At 43.9% G+C, this 24528-nt stretch overlaps 1 protein-coding gene across 7 annotated transcripts in view; it reads right to left on the bottom strand.

Annotated features, from left to right (window-relative positions):
• ICA1L (islet cell autoantigen 1 like) overlaps positions 1-24288 on the bottom strand; it is a 61182-nt gene extending 36894 nt beyond the window's left edge. For 2 of the 7 annotated variants that reach the window (XM_084778702.1, XM_084778697.1), the window contains exons 1-3: positions 23614-24287; positions 9249-9427; positions 4036-4108 (exon numbers count right to left, since the gene is read on the bottom strand). In XM_084778702.1, the coding sequence (XP_084634828.1) occupies positions 4036-4108; positions 9249-9410 (235 nt within the window). In that variant the 5' untranslated portion in view covers positions 9411-9427; positions 23614-24287. Of the gene's footprint in view, positions 1-4035; positions 4109-9248; positions 9428-22781; positions 22939-22960; positions 23348-23446; positions 23520-23613 lie in introns of those variants that run through there. The other 5 variants (XM_084778701.1, XM_084778703.1, XM_084778699.1 and 2 more) reach the window with 5 other exon arrangements.
• Positions 24289-24528: the final 240 nt, after the last annotated feature.

A 24528-nucleotide genomic window follows, 5' to 3' on the forward strand; every position in this document is an offset into this window, starting at 1 on the left:
TTCTATGGCACTTGGGTGTACACCCACACCCACACAAATGTAAGTTACAAATTTATGCTGGGTAGTGGTGGCGCACGCCTTTAATCCCAGCACTCGTGAGGCAGAGGCAGGAGGATCTCTGTGAGTTCAAGGCCAGCCTGGTCTACAAAGTCAGTCCAGGAGAGGCAGGGATACACAGAGAAACCCTGTCTTAAAAAAAAAAAAAAAAAAAAAGAACTGCAAGGGAAAAAAAATTCTCCTGTGCCCACCATGGGAAGGCTGACTGACAGTCTGGAACACACTGTGGGTAGTTTAGATCCTGACCCAGCAGAATGTCTTGGAAAACTGGTAGTAACAATGGACAAACCCACCAAGGAGTCAAGCCATGAAAATTGTCATCTGGTACACCAAGAGCCAGTGTGGACCAGGAAGAGATGGCTCAGAGTGTGCTGCCAGCTGTGAGAAGAAATTAAGGAAAAACAAGAGACTTTGACTAATTCCACTCTTTCATAACTGTCATAGGTAATAAAAAAAGACAAGCAGGACTTGGCTTGGCTTTACACGTGTGAAGCCCCGTGCACATGCAGAAGTAAGATTGTGTCCTGTTTGTTCGTTTTGCTTTTTGCTGAGACAGTATCGTAGCATGCATAGGATAGCCATGACTCCCTGTGTAGCCCAGGTTGGCCACCTAGGTCTTAAGCCTCCTGCCTCAGCCCCTCAGTGCTAGGATGCACACAAGTACCATCACACCTGGCTGGCATGTCATTTCTATTTAGTTACTCTAGGAACTTACTCCTCCTCCTCCTCCTCTTCCTCTTCTTTTATTTTTAAGATTTATTTACCACAGACTGCTTCAGGAACCCCAGGCTAGTCCCTGCCTGTAGCTTCTACACAGACTACATAGAGAAACCCCGTCTCAAAAAACAAAAACCAAAACAAAAGTGCTTCTTGCTGTGCTGAAAGCATCTCCATCCAGTCTATAAACCCAGCCCCTAGTCAGAGGAAAGAGTGTTAATCCTTTTAACCCAGAACCATTTTGTTTGGGTCTCCAAACATTAATGATGACTCAAAAGCATGAGTCTACTGTGTTTTCTACATGGAGAACTTCAGTACAGATTACAGACAGTGGTAATGCCAACACATCTAAAATTTTTATCTGTTTTTATAAACAAAAAATGTTTTCTAAGTTTTCGGGAGTCATGAGCCTTGGGTCCACCTCTCACACGTTAAAGAGCTCCAGATAAGTATTCCTGCCAATCTACAGCCTAAATGTTCCCCGCCTACTGCCTACCCCTGAGGGTGGGCTCCCCTTTCCCCTGGTCTTGGGACTCCTCCCTTCCCCCCAACTACCAGGACCACAGGCCTGGAAGTCTCAAGTGTACACCTAAGATAAAAAAATTCTGCCAAGAGCGCTGGTGCATGCTTGTAATCCCAGCACTCAGGAGGCAGAGGCAGGTGGATCTCTGTGTGTTCGAGGCCAGCCTGGTCTATCAGGAGAGTCCTAGACAGCCAGGGCTCTGTGTAACAGAGAAACCTTGTCTCAAAAAACTACCATCACCTCCAACAACAACAAGAAAAACCTTTCCACTAAACTCCCTAACTTGACCTTCTGACCCTCCTTCTCTGTCCGTCCCAGCAGATTTCCAATCAACTGATGACTGCAAACTGCTCCAAAACTGACTGCAGTGTGCCAGCCTCAGGTGCTCCCTCAGAACCTGTTAGCATGTAAGTAGCTTCACTAGCCTGCCTCCAGGCTGCCTAGCAACCTATGACATCATCACAGGTCACCCACCAGGATATAAAATGGCAAACCCACCTCATCTCCCTTCCTTCCCCACCCCCTCTCTGTCTCTCTGTACCCCTGGGGTACCCCTTCCCCATTTCCTCCTCTCTCATGTTTCTAAAACAAATCTGATATCACGCATGTTGTGCGGCACATATTTTATGTTTAACAGAACCTGCGTCTCAGCCGCTCCAGAGCAGCCTTCCCTTCCCAGCCAGGTCCAGCAGAACCTGGCAACAAGCAAAGCAGATGCCCTCCAGCCTGCACGCCCCTCTCCCTTCCCGTCCTCTGACCAACATCCCAGCCTTCCTGGGCCCCAACAACAACCATCCTCCAATTTCAGCTCAGTAGTAGTTACGTCAAGATTGTGTCATTCCTTTTCATCAACAAAAGGCTGGAATGGTAAGAAACCCAGGACAAATGGCTGAGGTGCCCAGTAACATATCAAAGCGATGCTGGCCAGCCCTCTCACACAGCCGCTGCCCTAATCCTCTCTAACCCAGGGGTGGGTGTGGGGGTGTGGGCGGTGTGGCGGGTGGGGGGGCAGGGGGGAGAGGGGAAGTGGGGGGGGGCTGGGCTTCCATTCCTCTCTCCCAGCTTCTTTTCCTATGTAAGTCGGCCATTTTGGCTACTCGCTCTCTTGGGTCTTCTCTTGGCTCCGCCTCTGGACCTCTCTTCATCATTTGCTCTCTCTCCTCTTTCCTCTCTCTTCTCTTCCTTTCACATCCCGCCCCCACACAGCCTGGTTCAGTCTGGTGCCTCTGGCTGTACGCTCCCTCATCTATACAATAAAAACTCTCTCAGTCGTATCCAGGAGCGGCCGCGCCCCCATTTTCATTCAGGAATCACGTTGACTTAATACTGATTGCTTGGGAGATGTGCGTTCCCTTTGGCTCATAGCTTTAACATTAGGTAAACTCCATTTCTGTGTGAGGATTTACAGCTCTCTGGGAACATGGCACAGACCGTCACTGAGGCGGACCTTTACTGATGCTGAAAGGGCAGGTGAGGGCCAACCTGGGGCCTGTCTGCCACGGTGGCCGGATACGCCACGCTGACAGGCTCACCCCTGGGCTACTGAGTCCATGAAGATGCACAATACTGCTCAGTGACACAGCAAACACCAAGCTCACACAGCTCAGCACTCTGTCTCTATTACAAAACTAACTCACTGTATTGGTCTGACAGCATCAGCAGCAGATAAAATATTAATATAGTATGCATGTGTATGCATATTCTACTGTAACTGAAGTGGGGAAAGCCGTCCAAGGGCTAAGCTCCAACAAGAAGAGGTCAGGGTCAGAGAAGAAGCCACCAAAGGCAGGATGCTGAGAAGTAACGCGGTTAAGGAGGAAGCGTCACTCCTTCATCCCAGGGTGGGCATGTGGAGGCAGGATAAAGGAGGAGAGCCAGGAGGACCTGATCGGCTGTGGGGTGAGAACTGGTCACTGGCTTTCCCTTCTTGTGACCCTGACAAAAAATACTTGGAGGAGTGGAAGTAGGCCATAGTGAGCATAAGATAAAGTGTTAGTAAGGAGCCTGATGCGGGGCTGCATCTGTATTCCTAGCAATCAGGAGGGTGGGGACAGCAGGAGTCCAGGCCAGCTTGGGCTACACAGTGAAACCATCTCCAAAAAAAGAAAAGGAAAAAAAAAAAAAGGGAATAAAGTTCCTTCATGACACACAAACAACCCTGTCAACTGTTTCTGCGGGAGAAGGAAGGGTCTGAGGTGCTGGCTGACTGCAGAGCTGCAGGGGTCAAAAGAGGTTTGAAATGATGGAAGCAAACCTTAAGACTCACCAAGATCACTGTGAGTTCGAGGCCAGCCTGGTCTACAAAGTGAGTCCCGGACAGCCAAGGCTACACAGAGAAAAAAACAAAACAAAACAAAACAAAAGATTCACCAAGAAGACCAGAGTAGAAAGTGTATCTGTGGTGGTGCACGCCTTTAATTTCAGCACTTGGGATCTTTGTGAGCTCAGGGCCAGCCTGGTCTACAAAACTAGTCTAGAACAGGCAGGGATGTTACACAGAGAGGCCCTGTCTTGAAAAACGTAAAAAAAAAGAAAGTGAATCTGTGCCAAAGGATTTAATAAACTAAAGAAGGAAAAGATGGACACTGGAGATTCTGAGAACAAAAATACCCATGTTTTGCAATAAAAACTTATGAAATAATTTTATAAAGAACTACTTTCTCATTAGATGGTTCATATCAAAAAATGCACACAATATTTATTTTGAATGGGAACTGTGAGATACTCTGGTGTCATACCATTGAGTCTTAGCTGGTATTTCTCAACTGTCTTCAGAAGTTCATTGCATGTCTCCTGGATGGAGTGAAAAACCTTGAAAAATAAATTTTATTATGACAATTTAAGGAACGATAAGCAAGTACAACTTTTAGCACTTCAAAGGCAGAACATTTGCATAAAAGTATCTGTTGAGAATATTTCATAAATTACGCTCATTTTACTTAGTTGGAATGTATGGTTTAAACATACATTTGTCTATTTTATAAATATCATGTCTATTTTCCTTGATTGGGATGTACTGTGCAGGCTAAGTTATATTACTGATATAGAAAGCACATTTCAAATTTCCCTGGGAATGCAATAAATGTGTGGAATTCATCTATATAATTTGTTATTTCCAACTCCCAAGTATCTAAACACTAGAAAGTTATATACATTATAAAATGCATCAAATATTGTTAACAAAACATGAAAAGAGAATACTTTAGAAACAGTTTGATGCTCCATATGGCTTTTCCTAATAATATTAGTCAAAGCAAAACAGCTCAAGAAGTTTACTACTAAAAATAATATACTGCAAGCCACTTGTAATCCCAGAACTGGGAGGCAGAGGCAGGTGGATCACCATGGGTTCGAGGCCAGCCTGGTCTACAGAGTGAGTTCAGGACAGCCAAGGCTACACAGAGAAACCCTGTCTCGGAAAAGCCAAACAAACAAACAAACAACCCAAAACCAAAGCGAACAACAAATAACTGCACCGGAGCTGGGCCGTGCTGGCACATAACCTTTAATCCCAGCACACAGAAGACAGAGACAGGCAGGCAGGTCCAAGACAGCCAGGGCTACACAGAAAAACCCCGTCTCAAAAAATGAAATAAAATCAATCAATGGGTCAATTAAAAAATGAACGTACTAAGCAGGTGTGGTGCCACTAAGGGAGACGGAGCCAGGAAGGCTGAGTTCAAAGCCACCTACATTGTGATCATACAGAGTTACCGCATGTAAAGCAGGACATGGAGGCTTTTATAATAATTTGTTTTGCTCGGTTTTGACACAGGATGACCACAATGTAGAGTAAAATTCAAAAAGTGGTAAGGATTCTGAAAGGTTCGCCATAAAGAAATGACAAAGGTTTGAGATGTGTTTAACCTAATTTAAACATTATATAGCATATATGTTGAACATATATGATATATATATCCATACACATACACACATATATGTTGAAGGTTTCATGGTATCCCACTTTAAAAAAAAAGATTTATTTATCCTTACTGTTGTGTGTTTTGCCTGTAGGTATGGCTCTATACCACGGGCATGCCTGGTGCTGCTGGAGAGCAGAAGAGGAAGTCTGATCCTCTAAGACTGGGGTTGCAGACAGTTGTGAGCTACCACATAAGTGCTGGGAACTGAGCCCTGGTCCTCTGGAAGAGCAGCCAGTGCTTTTAACTGCTGAGCCGTCTGTTCAACCCCTATCCCATTAATGTGTGCTTTTTTTTTTCTTTTTGGTTTTTCGAGACAGGGTTTCTCTGTGTAGCCTTGGCTGTCCTGAACTCACTTTGTAGACCAGGCTGGTCTTGAACTCACAGTGATCCGCCTGCCTCTGCCTCCCAAGTGCTGAGAATTGAAGGCATGTGCCACCACGGGCGGTTGGCGCACTCCTTTAATCCCAGCACTCGGGAGGCAAAGGCCAGCTAGATCTACAAAGAGAGTCTAGGACAGCCAAGGCTACACAGAGAAACCCTGTCTGGAAAAACCAAAAAAGAAAAAAGCTGGAAAAAGAGGGCTGGAGACGTGGCCTAGTGGCTTAGTGGCTTAGCTCCTGACAAACCTGAAGAAGGGCATAGCTTCAGTCCAGAACTGCCAAAGGGAAAAAGGAAAGAAAACTATTTGAAAATAATTAAAATTACAAAAACTTGCCTTTGGGTTATTTTTGTTTGGAATTTTTTCTTTTCTTTTCTTTTTGTTTTTTTGTTTTTTTGTTACTATGACTAGTTAGCAACAGAAGACTAGGAAAGCATCCAGTGGCCCCTGACTTCCAAGCCAAGCACACCAGGTGAGGATGCACACCTGACATTAAATCAATGGAATATTTATAATAGGCACCAAAAACCTGCTGGAGGAATAATAATCAATTTTCCAGGTAAATTCAGATGTGTTTGAACTGCATTTAGTGACTGATTATGGCATTTAAAACTCAGTTTCCATGGGCTGGAGAGATGGCTCAGTGGTTAAGAGCACTGGCTGCTCTTCCAGAGGTCCTGAGTTCAATTCCCAGCACCCACATGGTGGCTCACAGCCATCTATAATGTGATCTATACCCTCCTCTGGCCTGCAGGTGCACATGCAGGCAGAGCTCTGTATACAAAATAATACATAAATAAATATTTTTTAAAAACAAACTCAATTTCCAGGGGCTGGAGAGATGGCTCAGTAGTAAAATAAATAAGTAAATACGTAAACAAACAAACAAACAAACAAACAACACAGACTTCTAAAGGCCCTGCCTTCAATTCCCAACACCATCTGTAACTCCAGTTCCAGGGATCTGATGCCCTCTTCTGGCTTTCTTAGGCATAGCACACATGTGGTATAAAGATAACTTAAAGGCAAAATACTTGCACATCTAAAATAAATAAGAAATAAAAATAAATTTCCAATGCATATCAAAGATTACAAAATAATACAAAAATAGTTCTACTAAGAGAACGTGATTATGATTGTTTTTTCCCATATGTCCTTTAAAGATTTACTACTACTGCATGTTATTTTTACAATGAAATTTATATTTTACTTCTTTTTTAAGTTTTATTTTTACTACTTTTTTTTTTTGAGATGATGGTCTTATGTAGCCCAGGATGACCATGAGCCCACTAGGTAGCCATGGATGACCTAAGCTCCTCTCCACCCAACTCCACCTTCCCAAGTGCCTAGGATTGTATATAAGCTATGAAGCCCAGCTTTTAAAAAAGTCTTTAAGAAAAATAGTATAATTGTGGGGGGAACACATGGCTGATTCTAAATATTTGTGTGTAATGGGTAACTTTACGATAAAGTGTTATAGATTATGCAGCCATGTAAAACAACACAGAAATATTTTTGTTCTGTGGAAACAGTGACAAGCTCTCCCAGTGCTGAAAAATGCAGGTTACTTGTCTCCAAAGATGACTGAGCCAGAAGGATTACTTGGCAGCTCAAAGAGTAAGAGCTCTTTTCCCCGCCCCCTGGGTTTTTGAGACAGGGTTTCTCTGTGTAGTCCTGGCTGTCCTGGAACTTACTCTGTAGACCAGGCTGGCCTTGAACTCACAGAAATCCTCCTGTCTCTGCCTCCAGAGTGCTGGGACTAAAAGGGTGTGCCGCTACTCCTGGCATATTCTTCTCATTTTTAATAGCAGGTGTAAAATTATTTCAGGACAATGGGTTCATTTTACCTAAAATTAAAAAGGAATTTAAGCAGGGCATTAGAAAATGTTTCAATAACTTCGTCTCTTAATAGAAACAAGCCAGGAATGTAAGTGGAGATCTGCAGTCTTGTCTTATGAAACAGAGATAGGTCTGATCATTTGAGCTTAGGATACACACCCAGGTTATTTACTTTTGTTTATTTATTTTTATTTAATGTGCATTGATATTTTGCCTGCACGTGTGTAAGGGTGTCAGATCCCCTGGAACTGGAGTTAGAGTTGGTTGTGAACTGCCATGTGGGTGCTGGGAATTGAGCTGAGGTCCTCTAGAAGAGCAGCCTGTGGCCTTAACCACTGAGCAACCTCTCCAGCTTAAAGGTCAGCCCAAATATACATAAATAGCAGGATGTCTTTAAAAAGAAAAAAGTGTGGTCTGCAGTGGATCTAGGGACAGAGCTCAATAGTAGAGTGCTTGCCTCGTAAGTACAAGAGCATGGGTTTCGAAGGGTCATGGTAGCACACACCTTTAATTCTAGTACTCAGGAGACAGAGGCAAGCAGAGCTCTGCAAGTTCAAGGCCATCCTGCTCTACACGGTGAGTCATCCAGGTCTGCAAAGTGAGTTCAGGCCAGACAAGGCTATACAGTGAGACTCTGCCTAAAAAAACAAAAACAAAACCAAACAAACAAACAAAAAACAAGGAGGAGGAGAAGGAAGAGGAGGGCCAGGCTTGGTGGCACACACTTGTAACCTCAGGACTCAGGGAGGCAGGGGCAGGAGGAATTCTGAGTTCGAGGCCAGCCTGGTCTACAAGCAAGTCCAGGACAGCCAAGGCCACACAGGGAAACCCTGTCTCAGAAAAAAGAAGAAGAAGGAGGAGGAGGAGGAGGAAGAGGAGGAAGAGAAGGAGGAGGAGAAGAAGAAGAAGAAGAAGAAAAGAAAAAAAGAAAAATCCCCTGGGGTCATTCCCAGTACCACAACACATAAACAAATAATAGGGACAAAAATGCTAATGTCATTTACTATTTGGTGTCTACTAATTATTTCAATGAGGTAGAGACAACATGAGAGGACTACAAAATATTATAATATATCCTATAATGAGTGTACAGTTTAATTGTTAAAATTACTCAATTCATAGTTTTATTACCAGTTATGCAAATGAACTGTCATGATAATTGATCTTTAAACAGGTGTCTCTGTATGACAAGCACAGCTAAGCACCATGTAGCAAAGCTACTTGCCCTGTGCTGCTAGTTTATGCCAACTTGACACAAACTTGAGCTATCTGAGAGGAGGGAGCCTCAGCTAAGAAAATGTCTCCCTAAGATCAGGTGTAGGCAAGTCTATAGGGCATTTTTCTTAATTAGTGAGTGACGGCAGAGGGCACAGCACATTCTGGGTAAAGCCATCCCTGGGCTGGTGGTCCTGGGTTCTGTAAGAAAGGCAGGCTGAACAAACCATGAGGAGCAAGCCAGTAAGCAGCACCCCTCCATGGCCTCTGCATCAGCTCCTGTTTAAGGATCCCACCCTGTTTGGGGTCCTGTCCTGATTTCCCTCAGTGATGGACTACAAAGGTGGCAGTGTAAGCCAAATAAACTCTTTCCTCCCCAACTTGGTTTTGGTCATGGTGTTTCATCGCCGCAATAGTAACCCTAACTAGGACACCCTTAAACTCCTTGGTGTAAAAATTTGCTATAGCCCCCCCCCACACACACCATAACCAGTTCCATGCAGTGCAAGTCCCCCCCAATAGTAACCAGTTCCACGCAGTGCAAGTACTCCCCAATAATAACCAGTTCCATGCAGTGCACAGCCTTCACATTTACCTCAAGCTTAGCATCTAGTTCTGCGTCAGATGCAACCACATGCTCATCCTCCTTTTTTCCTGTTGCTTTGATAAAGACCTGTTTAGTTTTCCAGTATTTCTTCTGCATTCTGCTCACAACTGACTGATTGTCTTCTGGTCTGAGTTGCCCAAAGGAATCCATGGAGTAACTAAAACAGACTGAAATTAAGCTTCTTTTAAAAACTTACCAATAGATTAAAAATATATTTAAAAAACTATATAAAAACGTATAATAAAGCAAATGTGTGAGTATTTAGTTGACAAACCAAAATATTAAATGCTTGCTTTATATGATCTAGGTTTTTAAAAAAATATTTATTTATTATTTACATAGTATTCTGCCCATATGTGTGCCTGCCCACCACAAGAAGGCACCAGATCTCATTACTGGTGGTTGTGAGCCACCATGTGGTTGCTGGGAATTGAACTCGGGACCTTTGGAAGAGCAGACAGTGCTCTTAACCTCTAAGCCATCTCTCCAGCCCCTAGGTTTATTTTATAATTACAACCAGGGAACAAAACGAAAGAGATAAAGATTGCTGCTACTTATATTTTTGTTATGAAGCAACGATAATAAAATTGTTATGATTCTATACTTATGGCTGAAAATAATTCTATTTGAAGTTGGGAGTGGTGGCCCACACCTCTGACCCCAGCACTGGGGAGACAGAGGCTGGCAGATCATTGTGAGTTCAGCCCAGCCTGGTCTACACAGTGAGTCCAGGACAGGCAGGGCTACACAGAAAAACCCTGTCTCCAAAAACCAAAAACCAAAAACCAAAAATAAATAAATAAAATAAATTCTACTTGATCAATATCTACTGGTAAACATGTCTTAGTTTATATTTATTTATTGAATTTTTTTTTTGAAAGAGGTGCTGTCCTGGCCTCATTCTGTAGACTAGGCTGGCCTTGAACTCACAGAGATCTCCCTGTCTCTGCCTCCCGAGTGCTGGGATTAAAGGCATATATCACCACCCCCAGCCATGTCTTAGTTTATTAATCCCTCTAATTTTTACTTTACAGTATACTGAAAAATGAAGAACTTTATACAAATACACATACACATGTTACTATCACCTCTTTACAAAAATGTTCTGTACCTATTGTTATGTTACATAGATATAATTTAATAAACATTTTCAGATAAATGCACTTTTTAAATAGTAAGGAAATACTTTATTACCCAGTAAAACAATAAAAATGAAACCCTTAGATACAGAACAAACATGTTATGAAAGAGACAGACACTGTAAACCTTAGAAACAGAGGAAACATGTTATGAAGGAGACACACTGTAAGCCACCGTCATAAAACTGATGTCTAGTGGTTGCTTTAACATAGTTGACACAGTTACATGTAAGGAAATGAAATGGGAAAAGTTTTTTGTAAAGATGTTTTAAACAGAAACAATAATAATTGTTTGATACTAAAGCCCAAATTATTCCTGTGAACTGGGGAAACAGAACAGATGTATTTTGTATTTTCCTTATTGGAAACACACACACACACACACACACACACACACACACACACACACAAAACCCAAGGTTCATTTCCCTTTTATTTTGAAGGACTAATTAAGTTAAGTTAAAAGGAGGCTAATTTCTACATTTCCAGAGCCAAATAGGAGCAAAAAACCCCAGGAAAAGAAAGAAAGAAAGAAAGAAAGAAACCCCAGCAAGATGTAAAAGGCAGAGGAGAGCAAAGAGTAAGGCAGACTGACACCAGCAAGTACCAATATTCTAGAGTAGGACTGCACAATTTAAAATTATTCACACACACACACACACACACACACACACCAGAAAAAGAAAAGAAAAGGAAAAATTATTCACAAACTTCATTTTGAGCACAAAGAATCCAATGCAAAAAAAAAAAGGGGGGGTGCTAAGACTCAGTATCAGAGTGTTTGCCTGGCACGTATGAAGCCCTGGGTTCACCCCCCCCCCACTAATCCACAAATCAAACTCAATTAAAAAATAAAATATTGAAAAGCTAAAGGTCACAATACAACCCAAGCAAATACTATGTGATAGTCACCTAAAACAAAATGACACAAAAGGAATAAAAATAAGGAGAAGCCATAAGCAGATCTTACTAGCAGACACACGAGTCAACATGTGTACATACAATAAATCTATAGAAAACACTGAAACAAGTCAGAGACCCCAGTTGCAAAGTTCAAGTACTTTAATTAAAAACTAACTAGATGTGGCTGGAGAGACGGCTCAGCAGTTAAGAGCACTGGCAGCTCTGCTGGAGGACCTGGGCTCAGTTCCCAGCCCGCGTGGGGCAGCTCACAAACAAATGTAAATCCAGGTCAAGGGAAGCCAATATCTTCTTCTGATCTCTGCCGGCACCAGGAATGCACACAGTACACAGACATACATGCATCCAAAACATCCATATAATTTTTTAAAGGAAGAAGAAGAAGAAAAGAAGAAGAAGAAGAAGAAGAAGAAGGAGGAGGAGGAGGAGGAGGAGGAGGAGGAGGAGAGGGTATAGAGAAATGTTCCAGTGGTTAAGCGCCCTGGCTGCCCTTCCCAGGACTCAGGTTCAATTCCCTGCACCCACATGGTAGGTCACAACTGTCTGTCTGTACCTCCAGTCCCAAGGGAACCTGATGCCATCCTCTGACCTCTACGGGTACCAGGCATGCACATGGCACACATAAAAACATGCAGACACACATGGTGTGCATAAATACATGTAGGCAAAACATCGACATGGAAAAATAAAGAATTTTTAAGAAACTTTGACTAGATGGCTAGTGTGGCGGTGCACACCTAGAATCCTAGTACTTGGGAGGCGGAGGCAGGCGGATCTCAAGTTTAAGGCAGCCTGGGATACAGGGTGAGACTCTGCCTAAATAATTAAACAGGTAAGTCAAGCTGGCTGAAATGGCTTAGGAGCAAAGTGAAATCAAAATGAAGCCATAAGAATTTAAGAACAACAACAACAAAAGAACAACAACAACAAAAGAACAAAAAACAGAGAAAGAATTTAAGAACAGCTGGGCAGTGGTGGCGCACGCCTTTAATCCCAGCACTCGGGAGGCAGAGGCAGGCAGATCGCTGTGAGTTTGAGGCCAGCCTGGTCTACAAAGTGAGTCCAGGACACCCAAGGCTACACAGAGAAACCCTGTCTCTAAAAAAAAAAGAAAAAGAAAAAGAAAAAGAAAAAAAAAAAGAATTTAAGAACAGGGTTGGTCGGGGAGGGGAAAAAAAGAACTTAAGACCAGGGCTGGAGAGATGGCTCAGAGGTTAAGAGCACTGGCTGCTCTTCCAAAGGTTCTGAGTTCAATTCCCAGCAACCACATGGTGACTCACAACCATCTATAGTATGATGTGACCCCCTCTTTTGCCCTGCGGGTTTATATGCAGGCAGAGCACTGTATACATAATAAATAATAAATCTTTTTTTAAAAACCTTAAGAACAGAGATATAAGCAGATAGTGGGACAGAGAAAGACTATTAAAAAAAAAAAGACAGAGTGGGACAGAAAACACTCTAAGAAATATGGAGTCCAGGGCTGGAGAGATGGCTCAAAGGTTAAGAGCACCGTCTGCTCTTCCAGAGGTCCTGAGTTCAATTCCCAGCAACCACACGGTGGCTCACAACCAACCATAATGAGATCTGGTGCCCTCTCCTGGCCAGCAGGTGTACATGCAGGCAGAACACTGTATACATAATAAAAAGAAAGAACGAACTACCATGTCCTTCAACTGTGTGAGTGACAGTCATGATGTATAAATGCAATGAGGTGGACAAGCCCAGGAAGGACAAAGAAATAAAACCATAAACGACAGGAAACAAAGATGACAAAGAAAATACTTCAAAGGCAGAAGAAAAGTATTTTTTGAGAGAGAGATTTCTACTCTGTAGCTCACTCTGATCTGGAACTTACTAACTCACTAGTTGGCCTTGAACTCATGGTGATGCTCCTGTCTCAACATCCTAAGTGCTGAGATAGCAGACAGGAACCACCAGACCAGAATAAGAAAATCTATCTTGACAAGCACAATGAAGCCAAGGCGGTGGTGGCGCACGCCTTTAATCCCAGCACTCGGAGGCAGACACAGGAGGATCTGAGTTTGATGCTAGTCTGGTCTACATAGCAAGTTCCAGGACAGCCAGGACCATACAGAAAAGCCTTGCCCTGTTCCCCTCCACTGCCCCACACACACACACACAAAAAAAAAAAAAAGAAAGAAAGAAAGAAAGAAAGAAAGACAAGAAAAACACAATGAAACAAAAATACTGATGTGAGTTTTCAATAAAATAGCAAAATTAAGTTAAATAGAAAGCTATACTTAAAATATTAGGAGAAAATTTTTAATCCATAATTTTATATTTATGAAGCTGTCCATTAAAAATAAGCCTAAAGTCAAAGAACTAAAGAGGTTAAGGCAGGATTATCATACGTTCCAGGCTATCCTGGGCTACACAGAGAGGCACTGTCTTTTTTTCTTCTTTGGTTTTTCGAGACAGGGTTTCTCTGTGTAACTGTCCTGGCTGTCCTGGACTCATAGCAATCCCCCTGTCTCAGTCTCGGGAGTGCTGGGATTAAAGGTGTGGGCCACCACATCGGCTCAGACAATCCATTTCTATCACAATCTTTTTTCTTTTTTGGTTTTTCAAGACAGGGTTTCTCTGTATAGCCTTGGCTGAGCTGGACTCGCTTTGTAGACCAGGCTAGCCTCGAATTAACAGAGATCCGCCTGATCTCTCTCCCTGAGTGCTGGGTCTATCACTATCCTTAACCAATCTGTAAAGTCTCTCTGCCACAGAAGGCAATACCTCTTTCAGGCACAATACCCTGGTGACTACATACTATCATGAGAGTTTTATCCCTGTCTGGCAGAAGAAACAGCTCAAGTAATTTGCTTGGGAAAAGGAACCTGGAACATAAACTTTCTATGTCCCTGGATGTCTTAAAATAAAATCATTTTGTTCTGATCTGCCATTAGAGAACTGGAACGGGGTCTTTGGTCTCCAGTTTGTAATATTACACTCCCACCGCCCCTCCCTTCCTCCCTCTTTTTTCTGAGACAGGGCTTCTCCGTGTAGCTCTGACTGGCCTGGCCTCACTTTGTAGACCAGAGCGAGACCAGGACAGCCAGAGCTACACGGAGAAGCCCTGTCTTGAAACAAAAACAAAAACAAACAAACAAAAAATCCACATCTGTCTAAATCCTTTCATTTTAACCTCAGGATTAAAAAAGGCAAGCAGTAATGAGCACCCTAAAATCCAGGCGATTTGTGGTACATTTAAGATTAGTTTTTGCACCGGGCATGGTGGTGCACACTTTTCATGCCAGCAATCTGGGAGGCAGAGGCAGGCAGATCGCTGTGAGTTCGAGGCCAGCCTGGTCTAAAAGGTGAGTCCAGGACAGCCAACGCTCAAAAAAACAAAACAAAACAAAACCCGAAAACAACAAGAAAAAAGCTTGTTTAGAGACGAGGCGTGGTTGTGTAGAAAACAGAAACAGGAAGCACACCCATCCACCAAAGTGAACCAAGCCACCACCAATCAGCCTTGCCGGCCTCTGGAGCAAAGGGAACCGCAGCACCCAGCGGCCACTTCCTGCAGAGACTAAGCTCACCAGTGCCCTGCACTGCAGCTCTTCCCCAGGTGACCAGGGAGGGCTTATGTGGGTCTGCTTATACTATTCTCAGGCAAAGATCAGGCTAGAGCAATAAATAATGCACAAAACAAATAACAAGAAAAAGCAGCATTACATGAAGGGGGGGGTTGAGAGGAAAAACTGCTACAACATTAAAAAAAAAAAACCACTTGAAAATTAGTTCCATAAAACAGAAGTTTCAAGAGCTGGGTGCAAATACAAGGTAATTCCACACAACTGATCATAGCAGCAGAAAGAAACAAGGCAGCTATTTCGTGGTTCATCTTGCTCTACGTAAAAAATTAAAATTAAAAGAAAATACACAAAAAAAAGAAAGGAAGAAAGAAAGAAAAGGCAACGGAAAGAATCTCAGTTGGGAGACAGAGGATGGGGGGCAGCCTGGTCTACAGTGTTCCAGGGCAGCCAAGGCTACACAGAGAAACCCTGGCTCAAAAACGAACAACGAAAAAGGAAAGAGAAAAACATATTGATTCGAAGGCACATTACAAACAACTAGAGGCAGAGCGGCTGCGTGAAGAACCCATCTGAGGGGCTTTGAAAGAATGCAAGTCCAGGGCAAGCATGGCTTGGTTTGAACACGGGTGACGCATCTAACAGAAGCAAGAATTCCGGATGGAGAAGCACAGGTACTTGGAGTAACCAAAGCAAGGGGGGCACAAAACTAAAACGGAAAGGCCTTACCACACACACTCCAGGACAAACTGATAATGGGCCAGACTGAGATGCCTCCTGAGCATTCTTCAAGTTCAAAGAAAAATAAAGAGTGCTTTCAGCACCTGGACAGAGACACCGGCGCCGCCTCCAAAGTGCGTGATCTATACCGCCTCAGGCACTCACTCTCAACGTAAGACGGTAAAAAAGAAAAAAAGGTGAGGGTTGAGGGGGAACCTCTCCCGCAGAGGGACTGCCTGGCATGTGCGCGGCCGAGTTTGAGACCCAGGACTACATGGAGAAAAAGGTAAACACCGTGTTGGGTGCTGAGGGGCAATGACTGCCACATGGAATCGTCTACCAGCCAGAACAGGACAGCAATGTCTACACGACACTCCGTCGTACGCATTGTACTGGTTTATTCTTGATGGATAGACACTGTTTTCAGACTTCGCGTGACCTCAGACAACAACACAGAGAAGACTTAAGATACATACAGGCGTATCTGTTGGAGAGCCTTATCCAAGAAGCAGAAAGGCACAGACACATTTTAAGACATTCAGGTGGGCTAGAGATGGCTCAGCGGTTAAGAGCACTGCCTGTTCTTCCAGAGGTCATGAGTTCAATTCCCAGAAACCCACAATGTGATCTGATGCCCTCCTCTGGCTGTAGGTATACATGCAGGCAGAGCACTGTGTACATAATAATAAATAAATAAATCTTAAAAAAAAAAAAAAAGAGACGTCAGGCTTTGCTGCGCTGGCCTCCATATCGTACCAACCAGCACCATTTCCCCAACAACACGTGCTTATGCTGTCCTTCACATTTCAGTAAATCATTCACTATTTAAAAAATTCTGCTATTGTTATACATTATGATGTTATGGGATGCTGTCCTTGCCCACTGTCATCAGAGCAACTGTGATTACCCTCAAGAAATCCCCGCAAGGTTAGTCCTGCGAATACTCTCTTACAGAAGATGAGGGGCGTTCACAGGGCTCACGAGGCAACACACAAGACTCAGGAGCCCTTCCTCTCCCCAAGAAGAAGCAGTTCATTCTCAGCGGAGAAGCTCCCTTCTGCTGGCGCAGGGCCTGTACACAGCCTCAGTTAAACTCTGGGTCACTCGAGGTCAGCCTGGTCTACTAAGGGAGTCCAGGACAGCCAAGGCTATTACACAAAGAAAATGTCTCAAAAACTAATCATCATCATCATCATCATCATCATCATCCTGTGGTGATCACCAATCCTTCAAGCAAAAGAAGAGTAGCTTATCTCTCACCTTAAGTCAAATGCTAGAAGTTAAAGTGAGAAAGCTAATTTGAAAGCTACAACAAACCGAAAGTCTGCTCCTACACTGACCAGCTAGCCTGACTGTGAATGAAAGCAAACAGTCTCGAAGTAAATTCAAAGTTCCATCCCAGTGACCACACAAGCAGTGAGAAAGCAAACCAGGATTACAGAAAAAGGTTTGGTGGTTTGGACAAGATCACACCGTCAGGCATCTCTTAGCCAAAGCCTAATCCAGAACAAGGCCCTAACTGACTCTCCTCAGTTTGATAACTATATAGAGAGGTCAAGACGGTGCAGAGAAAAAAAAAAAAGACTGTGTGAACACAGCGTGGCCCATGGGGCTGTCTTATTCAGGGCTGGAGCTTTTTGTCTGTTTTTGTCTCGTTTTTTTGAGGCAGGATCCTGCTTTCTACACTAGGCTGGCCTGAATTCGCTTGCCTCAGTCTCCTGAGTGCTGGAAATGCATGTGATGTACCATCCAGCTCTGATTCATGAGGATAGGGAAAGATACCATCTCTATAACCTTGTCCTGGTCAGTTTCAATTGTCAACTTGCAAAATGGGAACCTCAACTTAAGAAATGCTTCCATTAGCTGGACGCTGTGGCCTATACCATTAATCTCAGCATTCAGGCAGCCTGCTCTACAGAGTGAGTTCCAGGACAGCCAGGACTACACAGAGAAACCTGTCTAGAAAGTCCACCCTTCCCCCCCTAACCCCCATGTTCCCTCCAACTGGCCTGTTGCTGTGTCTGGGAGATTCTCTTGATTGGTGTGAAAGGGCCCAGCCCACTGTGGGCAGCACCATCCCTAGGCAAGTGGGTCTAAACTGTATAAGAAAGTTAGCCAATTATGAACTAGTGGGTAAGCCAGTAAACAGTGTTCCTCCATAGCTTCTGCTTTAGGTTTTCTTGTGTTCCTGCTGTGACTCCCTTCAGTGATGGACTGTGACCTGAAAGTGTAAGCCAGATAAACCCTTTCCTCCTCTGAGTTGCTTTGGTCGTGGTATTAATCACAGCAACAGGAAGAAAACTAGAGCAGACATGACAGGCAGTCGAACCACCCAGTGCTAGCGCAGAAGCTGCAGCAAGTTACCCAGAAGACCCAGATAAGATGAGGTGGCCACACATAAACAACAGATTTTTAAGGGAGATGAAAAGGCCTTCCGATGGGAGAAGACCCATCTAAGGCTTCCCACAGCCAGAGAGAAGTCAATGTTGACTTCAAAGGACAGGTTGACTCTCTTGTCAGGGGCTCACGCAGCTGATGACTTTAGGTTGGAAGCAGGAGGGCCCGGGGCCCATGGATTATTCTGAAAAGTGTAGGTTACTTAGGAAACAGCGTGACCATCTACCACTTCTGGTTCTTCCAACCTCTCCACTTCCTCCTCTGCAGTGATCGCAGAGCTGACGTGGTGGGGCACTACAAGGAAATAGTGTTTTCTATACACAGCAGGGCAGTCGCACACATGACCTCACAGAGGTTGTGACGGCATGCACAACTCCCGCAAGACACAGTCCCAGCACTTAGAGGAGGAGAGGTGGGCATAAAGTCCCACCGCTAACCGCAGAGCCTCGGGCAATCAATAGCTTTAAGGGTGTGCCCCCCCCCACCCGTAGATCTACCATGCTCCATTGATTGGACTTGGGTGGGGTTTGTTTTGGGAGGGGGGAGGGCACAAAATTGGACAGGTAGATATGGGAGCGTGATCTGAGAGGAGTTGGGGGAAGAGAGTGAACATGGTCAAAATATACAAAATTCTAATACACTGTACAAAAGAACTAATAATAAAAGTGGCTGCATTTCTGTGCACCAGCAATGAAGCATCCAAAAAGGAGTGTTGAAAATTCCACGTGTGATAGCAAAAAGAAAGATAAAGTAGAAACACATGTAACCAAGGAGGTATAAGAATTGTACACCCAGAACTACAAAACACTGAAAAAAAAAAAGATCTAAAAAAAATTGCTTAGGAGACTCCTGGGGTCATCTAGAGATGGACAGAGTTTCTGTCTGGGGTGAAAAAATGTTCTTGGAATAGACAGTAATAGTTACATTGCTGGACAGTGGTGGCACATTCCATTTATTTATTTATTTATTTTTAAATTTTTTGACTTTTTTTTTGAGGCAGGGTTTCTCTGTGTAGCCTTGACTGTCCTGTATTCACTTTGTAGACTAGGCTGGCCTCAAACTCACAGTGATCACCTGCCTCTGCCTCTCAAGTGCTGGGATTAAAGGCATGCACTCAGGAGTCAGAGGCAGGCAACTCTCTGAGTTCCATACTAGCCTGTTCTACAGATCACCAAGACAGGCAAGGCTGCACTGAAAAAAAAAAATCAAAAACAAAACAAGATAATTGTCATACATACATACACAATAATGTGGATATAGTTAATGCTGCTGAACTTAAAATTGCTTAAGTGGAAGATGTTGATATAGACATAAATTTATCATCTATATAGCATATGCATTATAGTCAAAATAAAAGCAAAGATATTCACATCACACACGGAGAGTCACAGTAAATCTTCTGTGCCTGTGTGTCTAAGTTCAATAAACCTGGATAACAGTGCCTCTGTTCACAGCATTGTTTATCGACTGTCTTAATCCTACCGCTGAGACCCACTGCTCAGGAAAGAACGGTCCTTTCATCAGAATATCACTAAGATATTCTGTTCCTGGGTCCCAGCTGCTGAGGCAGAAGGATTGCTTGAGCCTGAGCAGCATAGTGTCATACCACCTTATATTTGAAACAATAACAACAACAACAAAAATGAAACAAAACTTTTTCAGTGGTCATTAGCCACACACCGACCGAGTCACCCAGGATGTCTGCTGGAGACTCACAATGAAATGGATGCTGTTTTCACAGTTTATAACACAGCATCTGTTCTGCATTCAGTAGACCAAGGAGTGATTTCAATTCTTAAATATTACTATTAAAGAAATGCACTGCGCAGATCCACGGCATCCACTCCTAGGACAGACCCAGGAAGCTACATAATGACCTTTTTGAAAGAACCAGCATTTCAGATGCCTTGATTCAGGGTTTATGAGAAGACAGCAAAGCATCAATATTAGCAGGTGAAGCCGGGCATGGTGGCGCACGCCTTTAATCCCAGCACTCGGGAGGCAGAGGCAGGTGGATTGCTGTGAGTTCGAAGCCAGCCTGGTCTACAAAGTGAGTCCAGTACAGCCAAGACTACACAGAGAGACCCTGTCTCAAAAAACAAAACAAAACAAATATATATATACATATATATATACATACACATATATACACACATATATATATATACATACATACACAGGTGTCTGGAAGAAGCCAGCTTGAACTCTCAGCTGACTTTGATAGAGAAGTAACTGCAGATGTGGTGAAAGTAGCAAGAAAGTAAGGACTCGGTGTGGAGCCTGACATGTAATCTCATGACAAAACAGTGGATGAGGAGTGGCTTTCTGAGATGCAATTTATTAGTGAAAATACAGTGAGCAGGGTGGGGTACGGGGCCGGAGAGATGGCTCAGTGGTTAAGAGCACTGAATGCTCTTCCAGAGGACCCAGGTTCAATTCCCAGGACCCGCATTGCCATGGGTCACAACTGTCTGTAACTCCAGGATCTGACACTCTCACACAGACATACATGCAGGCAGAGCACCAATGCACATAAAATAAAAAATTAAAATACAGCGAATGTTGATGAAATAACAAAGATGTAGGGTATTACATAAGCTCAGCTGATAAGGTAGATGCAGGGTTTGAAGGGACCAGATCCATTTTGAAAAAAGTATGCTAGGCTACCAACCAGTATTAGTATTGCAAGCTACAGACAAATCATTCCTAAAAGAGTTAATCGACACAGCAAACTTCAACGGACGTTACAAACAACAAACAAAAAGCCAAAAATTGTCACAGCAACTCAACCACCACTATCTAAACAGCCTGCAGCCGGGCTGGAGAGATGGCTCAGAGGTTAAGAGCACTGGATGCTCTTCCAAAGGTCCCAAGCTCAATTCCCAGCAACCACATAATCATCTATAATGAAATCTGGTGCCCTCTTCTGGCCTGCTGGCACACATGCAGACAGTATACTGTATAAATAATAAAAATAAACAGTCTGCAGCCATGGAGGAAAGACTTCTCCCAGCAAAACAACCGTGCTGGATAAAGGTCCAGATGGAAGCACTTTTTTTCCATTTTTTTTTTAGACAGGGTTTCTCTGTGTAGCCATGGCTGTCTTGGACTCACTTTGAAGACCAGGTTGGCCTTGAACTCACAGAGATCCACCTGCCTCTGCCTCCCAAGTGCTGGGATTAAAGGCATGCGCCACCATGCCTCTCTTTAATAATGTATTTTTAAATAAAAATCTGTGTGGCTTTTTAGACAAGTGATCACACACTTTTAGCCGGGCCTGGTGTGTGCGCCTGTAAAGCTGGCATTTAGGAGAAGGCTGGAGGAGCAGGAGTTCCCGTCTCAAAAACAACAACAAAATAACTTCTATACACACTGGGAAACTACAGTAATTATGTAGCTACTTTACTGTGGTGGTGGCTTGTAACTGAATCGTCAAGATATCCAAGTTATGCCTGGCCAAAGTCGACTTGGGGCAATAATATCAAAATACAAATCCAAACACCATCAGCTAGAATGCTGAAATCCTGAACTATCACAACCCCCAAGCTACAAGTCCAGAAATGATCATATAAAACACATATTTGGGCTAGGTATGTAGTTGGTATGCTTGGAGGCCCTGCCTTTATTCCCCAGCACCATAAGCAAGATTTTAAAAAAATAAAATACCAAAGATGTAACAAAATGTTAACAGTTGCTAATGTTGGCTTTTGTTGATGTTGCATTCGTCTTTTACCTTTTAAGCTTTTTGCTTAGTGCTATTCAAATGGGCCAACAATGGTAAAATAAGACTTATATAGGTGGTCATTAACTCTTGGTATAGACCTGGATCTAAAAAGAAATCTGAAAGACTTACTACAGAAAAAAGGCAAAACTTAATGTCAGCTAATTAAAAAAAAAAAGCCAACTTGGAAAAAAATGAAAAAGAACAAATGACAAAAAAGGAAAAGGGATATTTAACAAAAGCAGTCTACATACGGTAAACTTCCAGTTTTAGAAATATTTTAAAGTCCTTTACACATCCCACCTGTTTCTAAATAATATAAAAATAATACAAATTTAAAGACATAATGTTGAAAAAGTAAAAAACAAAAGATTTTGCTCAATTTGTATGTATACATTACGGAAAACCGAAGTTTGTTAGTATAAAACAATATAGAATATTATGTTTCACATTTTGATAGGTCTTCAGTCACTGGACATTTTTAATTTTATGATAAACATCTATAACGAAAATATGTCTTCCCTCTTTACCCATCAGTCTCATGTTTACAATTTTGCCATTTGAACTGGGATCTCAGCACCCTTTCATGCTGCGATTACAATAATTTCCCTAGCAATTACAATTGCTGGTAATTAGTGCTTTGCCCAAGAGGTACACGTGCAACCATTTCCCATTATTAAAATAAGTACAAAGAGTCCAAAGAAAACTGGGAATGTTTTGCAGTGATAATAAATGTAAGATGATTTTTAAACTTTGGCTATATAAAAACATACACCCACCATTAGGAGACGTTTAACTTGGCCAATACATGTATAATTGTAATATATAATTAATTCCCACTAAAGAATGAGGTACCTGTAGCTGCTAAGTAAATATTGATGTGAAGACGATTAAAGTAATATCACTTTACAATACATCGCTTGAGCCAGAATCAAATAAATCAATACCTAAATACTTAGAATTCAAAGCACAGGGAAACATCATCTCCCCACAACTGCTAAGAGGTTCTATGTTTTGTATATAAAGAGCATATATTACATGACAGACACACACACACACACCCCACACACACCGCTGGCAAGCCCACAGCCTCACTGGTAGGACGCCAAGCAGGATTGTTTTTCCCTTCTCCATCTTTCTTAAAGCATCAGGTATCGGCCTCTGGCATCGTCCCCAGGTGAGGTCAGTGGTCAGAAGCACATGGCCTCCTTTTCCGCGGCCGAATCCACGCGGGGATGCGGGGGTCCCCACCTGGGAGAGGAGGCTTTGTGCACCGACACCCTCGCGAGGCGATGCATTCCGTCCTTGCACGGCCGCACAGCCTTGCTCGGGTTTTGTTTTTACCACGCCGATCCCGCAATCGGTATGCCAGGAAGACATCCCGTAACAGGACGGTAATAAAATCAATTAAGCTCGCAGTACAAAGGCCGCCCTGCGGGAAAGCACGTGAGGCTGTGAGCACCTGCCCCTATCGGGGAGCACCCGCCCCTATCGGGGAGCACCCGGGGCCGGTCTCAGGCCGCCGCTTCTCCGGGAGGGAGCGCGGGAGCCGCCCCCGCCGCGGAGGGGCCAGGCCCCCCGCCGCCGCCGCCGCCGCCGCCCGAGGCCGGCCCACCGAGAGCGCCGGAAGCCCGGCGGGACCCCGCGACCCAGCCCTCCGTCGTCATGGGAACCAGCTTTGGCCACCGCCGCCCGCCGCCTGGAGGGGAGCGGTGGGCCAGAGCCCCGGACGCTCACCGCGCCGCCGGAGCCGCGCCGCTCCTCGCCGCTCCGCCTCGCCGAGCTCACCCGCCCCAGCCGCCGCCCGCGAGCCCGCGCCCTTCGCGCCGGTGCGCCGAGGTGCGGGGCTCCGCGGCGGGAGATTTAAACCCGCGGCCCTGCGCGCACCCGCCGCCCCGGCGTACCTGTCTCTGCTGTCGCCTGTCCGTGACAAGTGGCCGAGCCCCGGAGCCAGCCCGGGTGGGTGCGTGGAAGACCGGCGTGGCCTTGCCTCCAGCCCCCCACCGCCTTCCCCGCGCTGCCCTGGCGCCCTGGTCGCCACTTCGTACTAGAGCTGAGCGCGCGGCCGAGGTTCGCGCGGGGCTTCACACTCTGATTTTTAAAGGTTTAAAGAGGGACAACTGTTAATAACTGATTTCAAGTGCCATATGCTGAACTATAGTTCCCGAGTGTGAGGGTGAGTGACAAACAGTTTTCAAGAGTAAAAGGCAAATTCGGAGGCTAAAACCCTCAGGAAAGGATGGAAATGAGGCAAAAGGAAAATTGTTATTGGTAGGGAATAATAAACTCAAAATGCTTTAACTTTTCAAGTTGATGTCCAAGTTCAACTTTCCTAAAATTGAGCTTAATATACAACTATTGTATATAGGATACATAGGCTAGCAATGAAAAACAAAAACAAAAACCTGACTTGTGAGATAACTACTGTGAGGGATCACAGAAAATCACATGAGGTAAGGATCCATATTGAATATTAATTACAAAGTAGTCGCTGTAAAAATTTTAAATTTAGACTAGAAAAAGATATACCTCTTCTGTAAAGGGCTGACTTGGACTAAAACTTTTAAGATGAATTTAGATTTCTACACAGCTACTTGGGTAAATACTTGAAATTATATACAGTTTGCACCCCACCGCGCCCCCTCCCTTAGGAAGTGTCAATAGCTTCTCTTGCTCTCGAAATCCAAACCATTGAAGGAATATTAATTAGCAGGCACTAGTAGTTCTCCACTGTAGTTCTCCAGATGTTTCCTAGGTCGTACTGAGACGGTAGTTGGGAGCCCAGCTTTTTCTAAGGCTCCAGAAACTTCTAAACAGCC

Source organism: Acomys minous (assembly GCF_964271855.1).
Source record: "Acomys minous genome assembly, chromosome: 4".
In the NCBI taxonomy this organism is placed as follows: domain Eukaryota; kingdom Metazoa; phylum Chordata; class Mammalia; order Rodentia; family Muridae; genus Acomys; species Acomys minous.